Source organism: Canis lupus, chromosome 25 (genome assembly GCF_011100685.1).
Source record: "Canis lupus familiaris isolate Mischka breed German Shepherd chromosome 25, alternate assembly UU_Cfam_GSD_1.0, whole genome shotgun sequence".
NCBI classification, from domain to species: domain Eukaryota; kingdom Metazoa; phylum Chordata; class Mammalia; order Carnivora; family Canidae; genus Canis; species Canis lupus.
In genome coordinates, this window is record NC_049246.1 from 38,968,751 (window position 1) to 38,976,839 (window position 8,089).

Sequence of the window (8,089 nt, forward strand, 5' to 3'; positions counted from 1 at the left end):
TTTCTTTGCAAAACATTATTTAAACATTTACATTGCAAGCATTAGGTGCATACAAAGTCATTTTGGTAGAAGCCATTTTGGTAATTAAAAGTGTTAATTCCAAATGCTTTTGAATAAACAAATCCAAGTTTTATTTCAAGAATAAAAATGTTCTTTTTAAAGTTTTCAAAACATATCACGTTCATATTAGATCTCACTAAAAAAAAAAAAAAAAAAAGTTCCAATAATTGAACTTCAACACATTGAGACCTATGAGACAATGGAATTGACCTATTGGTAATAGGTAAAGACTAGGCAAATTGCTTAAAAATAAGAAAGGATTATCTCTATTTTGTGAACTCCTAAAACATATTAGAAAAGCATTCTTGCCCAAATAAGTGTTGAGTTAGATCACAAAGTTTAGTGAAGTACAAAATTTATTTATAGTTCCCATACTTTTTCGCTTTATGAAAGTTACAAAGATATAGGAACAGCTGACATTTTTTTTTGAAACAACTACTAGCACAGTGCAAAAAAAATGCTTTCATTACATTCTTTTGCTTCTGTATTCACTCTTTCTTTTTTGCTAGGTGGCATGCATGCAGTGGTTTCATGGAGACCATACAATGCTTGAGATGATTGAGAAAAAGCGTTGCTTGTGCAAGGAAATAAAAGCTAGACAGAAAACGGAAAAGGGACTTTGCAAACAGGATAGCATGCCTATCCTGCCCAGCTGGAAGAAGAATGCAGGGGCGAAGAAGTACAGCCCTCCACCCTATTCTAAGCAGCAAACGGTGTTCTGGGACACTGCCATATGACTGTGCACAGGATGGCGTGAGCTCCGCATCACTTTACATGAAGAGGGAGGTCGGCTCAGTCATGCGATAAGTACCTGTTACATATCTTCTCTGTCGGAATGGAATGCCAGTGCTTCCCTTGGAAAACCCATGGGAAGCTGTGCCTACTCATGGCAAGTTCAAGATAAAAATGTATATTAATTGTATCCTTGCAATTAAGACACTGATTTATCCCGGATTATTTTGAATCCAAAAGATATTAAGATGTAAATATTTTACTAGTTTATGGGTGACACCTGAAATAATACACATGAAACGTATATAAATTACAGAAATATCAAGAGTTTTACTATATGATATAATTTCGGTATTAACTGGTTTGTTATCTCTTTTATATGTAATCCCTTGATGCCTTTTATTATTGATTTTTGCATTCAAGATGTTATTTTTTTTTTTCTGTCCACATTTGGCTTCTGTATGAGAGCTCACAGCTATAAATCATGTTCGATCACATAATATATGATCTGGTGCTAGTAATGTAGAAGTCAAGTATCATATTCGTTAAGAACATCTGTTGCTTTGTAGGTTTTTAAGGGTTTGATGGGAAATGAATGCAAATGTGATGCATAATTTGGACGTCCACATTACATCAATGTCAATATTTTTGCTACATTGGCTTTATAAGAATTTCTCTTCAATATTGTCTTGTTTATACTAAGCAATGGTTAGTCAGACTCCAGAGAAAGTTTTTAGGATATATTTGGATATCCCAGCAGAAAACAATTCCTTCAGAAATGACTTTCAGGACTTGTGTCCTTGCATCATGGATCTGATTGGAGGAGACCAGGGTTCACTGTGACAATGGAAGGAACAAGGAATCAAAAGCTAAAGAGCACGACTGCTTTCAAGAAAGTGGGACCAGTGGCTTTATAGCCGCTGCCATCACTGCGTTTAAGTAACTTTTCATGTGTATGTTTGTTTCCCCTAGAAAATGAGAAATAAACATTCAGACAGATACGTTTACATATTTTAGCACACTAAACGCCAATTTTTTTCTCAAAATTTAGGTCCATTAATGAATTAGTATTTCTTAAGTTTTTCAAACTAGTTATTACCACATTTTTGGGTCGTAATCTTCTGTGCATGACCATCACATCCGTTCTTGCTGATTATGACACCATGACCAAAGAATTATGACCACTTGTTTATTTTATTTTGTTTCAAGGAAGAAACAGGAAATGCAGGGGACAGGGGATGGATGGGGTGGATTCGATTTTATGTGGTGGTAAAGTTTAAGTTAAACAAATTCTATATATCTTTTAAGAATAACTTGTTAGTTGCATATAAATATTGCCACGGATGGATAAAAAGGAAACTATCTCATATATTTTGTATATTTAAATTACTATTTATGCTTCCTAAAATTGACAGTATGTGATTTCTTCTTTAACAATCAATTTAGTATTATATTTCTGAGAGAAAAGGTATGTGTTTGAAGTCATTGTCATAGTGGCTTTTCTTCTAAGGGTTTTGACAGCAATAGCACAGTGCTGCTCAATAAAACCAAATATAACAGGAGTGAGGGGATTTTTGTAATCTATATTGCTAAAAACCTAGTGATGCTTTATCAGTAATAGTTCCTTTCAAGCCTTTGAAATGTTATAAAATAATTTTTTAATCTTTTATAATCAATGTATATTTTGATGTCCAATTAGAATTCTGAAAGAATAAGGAAAAAGGGTAAGTGGGAGCATGTGTATCTGTTGTTTTTGTGTGAATGAGTACCCAGCAGGAGAACTGTATACATAAAATGCTTACTGAGGTTTTAGGTTCTGCTTATATAACTGAGGTGGTTAAAAAAAAAAAAAGAAGAAGAAGAAGAAGCAGGATCACAAGTACAGGGAATCATGGAGAGATCTTAAGTAGCTTGAATAAATCCTACTGCCATGTTTTACTAGAGATTATGTTTCAATCCCAACAATCAATGGAGTACCAATCTAAGAGTGATGAAAATGTGATAAGATAGAATCAGAATGGAAATAAAATGTGCATAGGACCCAGGATAGTAGCCTGTTTTAACTTATTATGACCACCTATACTCGAGCCAGTCTAATCAGGTGTGAGACATGAATTCTCAGCACCTTGAGAATGATCTTGGTGTATGTACATGTATTTTCAAGCTCAGTATGGTAATGATTGGATAATTCCTTTGAGATTTATATTTAGGTCACATATCCAAGTGTGTTTTTCAGATGCCAATCTTTTCCCATATCTCTCTGAATAAAGCAGAAGATATTTTTTAATGCTGGCCACTTGTCAAGAAGGAAACAGAGGTACTGAAATGATTTGTGTTGGATTCAGTCATTCCCATTTGGTCTGCCAAACTCATGTTGTTGCCAGGTTTCATGCACTCTCTTTTTTTTTTTCCAAGGAAATTATTTTCTGAGAAGGCAGCTTGTTTGAAAATCTGACCTTAGGCAACCATTTCTGTTTAATTTCTCCAAATCTTCCTTTCAATGAGAGGTAATTGAAAGATCCGGAAAAGTGGCTTCCCTAATATTACTCAATAACTTTTATTCGGTGCCTAAACCACTGTCCATTGAGGCTTCGCCCACATGGTGACAGCCATTCTATAATTCACTTTCTCTTTGCATTGTGTTTCTTTATATGGAGAAAAAGAGGTCATTAGGATACAGAGAAAAATCGGCTTATTCTCTGGTGGCAGTCAATCAGGACACTTCAATCTATGAGTTTAGTTGGATGATAAAACGTTCCTTTGACAGCCAGAACACTATGGAAAGATAAAGCTCATATTTTTTAGTAGTGCCAAAGAACAAATGGTATCATGGCATGGTTATCGGGTGGGAAGAGCACATGCCTGTGAGAAATGGTCTTTTCACAACAAATTCTACAGAAATAGAATTTTATTGGCTGTCAGTAAGATGCTTTCATATGGGAAAAACTTCTTAGCACACAAGAGACAAATTTCTTTAGAATCGATGGAAGGGAGATCCTGCAATTCTGTTCAATGCCAGAAGCCAGTCTTGTGAGCTGTCACGGTAGTTCTTCATGTGAACGTTGCTCTCTTTCCCCGTATTCATGCTGTGGAAGCAAGTTTGGAGTGAGTGATCGATTTGTGTAAGTGAAGGTTATTGTCCACCCATACAAAATATTTGGGAAAGTGAAGCAAAACAAAACATTAAGAGGTTCACATTTGTAGTTTTAAAGACTATAGACATTCCAATATCCGGAAATTGTCTGGATACAATGAGACACAACTTCCCATTTCAAAATAGTGACAATGGGACTTCAGACATGGAGGTTCCAAATCATTTCCTTGAATGCTTCTAGAGAATAGAGAAACATTTTTCTTACTACACTCTGGCTTAGGCCTTGTCCTCACATATAATTTGATTTGACTCTTTGAGCAAGTTTAGGAATCAAGTCAATAAAGCTAAACAACCCTTTTGGGTTAGTGTTTTAATTAAGACATCAAAAGAGTGCACATTAACAATCCAATTTTAATATCCTTTATATGTTAAAGTGAGTTGCTTCCCTAAAATAGAAAAGAGCTTGTAAATTTATTATGGCTACCTTTGAAATTAAAAAAAAAAATACCTGTGATATAAGCAGTAGATAATCAGAGATAAGAAAGTTTACCCTTTCAAAGGAATAGAAGTATAATAGAATAACAATTCATAATTCATTGTGCCCCAAATTTAAATGGAACTAAAGAAAAACGGCACCTCTAATATTTAAGATTAACTCACTACATCTTCCCTCAGTGAGAAAATAGATCGCTAATTGTAGAATGTGGACAATTTATTAATTTATGATTAACAGTTCATTGTTGAGAAACTTATCTATTAGTTATTTTTAAAAAATTTGTGAAGCATTGGAATTGAATACTCAAAAAGATATGGTCCCTGCCTTCAAGGAGCTTAGTTATGCAATCATTGAAATGTCAAAACAAAGCCAATTATTTCTAAGAAGATATACAATGTCACGTGTTTGACATCTCTTCTGTGTTTATATATGGTATTCTCTCTTTTTTTCCAGGTCAAGTGTACAGTCAAAATAAAATACTAAAACATATTAAAGTTAATGTCTAAGTATAAAATATGTTTATGTATAAGATTCTATATGTACACATAGGATATGTACTGCTGTCTATGTAACTCAGTAAAAGGATAACACGTTTGCCATGTTGGACTTGAACATTGTGGCTTGTTGTTTGGATTGATTTAAAACCCTTTGATATTTGGGTCAATTACATTGTAGCAAAACGTGTGTAATCTGAAAAAAAAAAAGTCTGATTACATTTCCCTTTAAATATCACAAAGTTTCAAATTTAAGGGGAAACACCTTTACAGAAGTATTGTTGGATTTATCTCAACCAAAAATACATGAAGATCTTTTTCAAGTGTTCAGTTGTTCCCAAATATGACTGGGTTTGCCCACCCTAAAAGCATCTACATTTACACGTGTATACACCCACATACAGTATACATACTGTATATAATATATATGAAAATGTTTAGTATGCACTACTTTTGTTTGGAACTCCTTGAGTTAACATTTATAGTGTAGCAATTGGTGTAAAGTGCACTGTGATTATAAAAAACAAAGCACAGTAAAGTCACAGGTCTTGTTATCTTGCACTAAAAATGTGTTTACGTATTTAGCAATTGTACGTTTACTTTCTTGCTCTTTTCAAGCAATTAAAACAAATAGCTATTGAAGAAATGATATAAAATAATATGTTTTTTTAGTGGATAATGGCACTACATTTTTAAAAGACAGGGTTTTTAAAAGAAACCATTTAACATCCATTCCAACATAACATGTTTACCGTATCTAAGAATCTGAATGTCATATTACATTTTTCATAACTCATTAAAAATGTCAGGTATGTGCCTGAAAAATTGTGCAAATAAGCATTAGCTAACAGATTTCTCTATTCACGTGTTGTTAGCCCTTTCTATATACATAATAATATAAACACTGATGTTTTAATTTCTCTTAATTTTTGTACTTGATTTTTTTAGGTAACATGTAATTATAAATGTACTTTGATACTACTGAAGTAACCAGATGTTGTTTGAAAACAATTTGTTTTCTTTAGTGCATTGGCAATATTTTACAATACTTTTGTGCTTATTTATTTGTGCTCCCGTGTAATTATAATAAAAGCAATAGTTTAAATTAGTTGACTTTGTCATTGCTGGTATTTATTCACCAAGAAACAAGATTCGTAAGAATCCTTCAAAGAAAAGCACACACATTTTTCAGCTTCAGAAGCTATCTCTGATGTTGCATGTGGAAGATCGGCGTGAGTGAATAGTGAGGACCTGGACGCTTGGATTTAGTTATGTGACCTCCAGTTGTTCTCAATCACCACTTGGCTTCTGCCTCAAACAGATGAGCCCTTAAGTAAGACACTTTTCTTTCTTCGATATGCACCTAATCCCAATTAAATGACTCAGCATGTATCTCAAGTATGCTGGAGGCATTGAAGAAAGACAAAAAAAAATCCAACCGTCTTAGATCTGTGTATGTAAACAAAATGTTTACTGTGTGAGTATTTGCTATGATCATTTAATCAATCATATCTCTGGAACTGATCTAGTTTAAATAGGGAGCAAGTCAGGGTGGTCAACGTCACTAGGGTATCAATAACTAAAACATCAAGGAGGACCCGAAATATATAAAACAAGGTTTCTGGAGCTCAGCAAGCTCACAAAAAAAGTGCATTTGTGCTAATATAGTTTCCTGTAATAGTTTCTAATGGCTACTTCATCAACCACTTACGTCTTCAGCCACATGTCCAATTTCAGTGTAATTTGTTATAATTTTATAATACCTCAAATTCTTTTCATGTTCATTTCTTAAAAGAAATCCAATTTATTCCTACCATGTAGTCCCCTCCTCCAGCCACTCAGTGCTCTGTGGGCACTCTAGTTCTGGGTTGAACAAGAAATAATTAATCATACTCCACATCGTCAATGCTGCACACGCTCATCCATCTCAGCTCACGACAAGAAGCACCCCCATAATCTATACCATCTCTTCTATTCTCCCAACCACCAGTAAGACTCGTTTGTTTCTAGCTTTGTGATCTCAGAGTCTAATTATGTTACCACTAAGATGCGAGTGACCGATAAAACAACCACCTTGTTCCTATAGGCCATTTGCATTTGAGAGGATTTTTATAAATCTGTACAAATGAGTATCTATTAATGGAATGTCAGGCAATGTAATAGACTGGGAGATTGGAAGAGGAGATGTTTATGGGAAACTTTGTACAATATCAAATCAAGAGATGTGTGGGAAATATCAGAAAGGGAGACAGAACATAAAGACTCCTAACTCTGGGAAATGAACTAGGGGTGGTGGAAGGGGAGGAGGGTGGGGGGTGGGGGTGAATGGGTGACGGGCACTGAGGGGGGCACTTGACGGGATGAGCACTGGGTGTTATTCTGTAGGTTGGTAAATTGAACACCAATAAAAAAATAAATTTATTAAAAAACAAAAAAGAGCCGTGCTTCTCAAACTTTGCTGCCCAGAAGAGTCATGCTGGCAATTTCTAAAAGGCATCCAGGGGTTTAGTGAGATTTTGAAAGTGTTCAAGTGACTCCGGAGTGGCCAAAATTGAGAATTAGTGCTTTCTCAATCTTTAATGAATATGTCTATCGCCTGCAGATCTTGTGAACATACAAGTTCTGATTCATCAGAGTCTGAGATCTGGCATCTCAGGAGGATCCCTGGAGATGCTGATGGATGCTGCCTGTCTGTAGACCACCTCCTGAACAACAGCGCTTAAGTGCCTCACTTTTCTGCCTATTTTCAGGGAGCCAGTATGAATACCATACTCTAAAGCACTGAATACTAAAGTATTGAATACTAAAGTATTCAAAGTATACTTCACAGGTGGACAACATAGAAGTATCTTGAGACTGGTTAGAAATGCAAAACCTTGGGATCCCTGGGTGGTGCAGCGGTTTGGCGCCTGCCTTTGGCCCAGGGCGCAATCCTGGAGACCCAGGATCGAATCCCACATCGGGCTCCCGGTGCATGGAGCCTGCTTCTCCCTCTGCCTGTGTCTCTGCCTCTCTCTCTCTCTCTGTGACTATCATAAATAAATAAAAATTAAAAAAAAGAAAAAAAAAAGAAAAAAAAAAAAAGAAATGCAAAACCTTAAACTCCATCCTAGATGGATCTTTGGAGCTGAGACACATGGATCTTTGGGGTTGGGGCTCTTGGATCTGTTTCAGTAAGCTATCCAGATGATTCTTTTGCTCAGTAAGGTTTGA

General features: G+C 35.3%; 1 protein-coding gene across 3 annotated transcripts in view; it reads left to right on the forward strand.

The window, feature by feature from the left end:
- The window catches only part of NYAP2 (neuronal tyrosine-phosphorylated phosphoinositide-3-kinase adaptor 2), a 261,272-nt gene extending 255,288 nt beyond the window's left edge, over nt 1–5,984 (forward strand). For all 3 annotated transcript variants that reach the window (XM_038573975.1, XM_038573976.1, XM_038573974.1), the window contains one exon: nt 570–5,984. In XM_038573975.1, the coding sequence (XP_038429903.1) occupies nt 570–797 (228 nt within the window). In that variant the 3' untranslated portion in view covers nt 798–5,984. The remainder of the gene's footprint in view (nt 1–569) is intronic.
- The last annotated feature ends 2,105 nt before the right edge of the window (nt 5,985–8,089 follow it).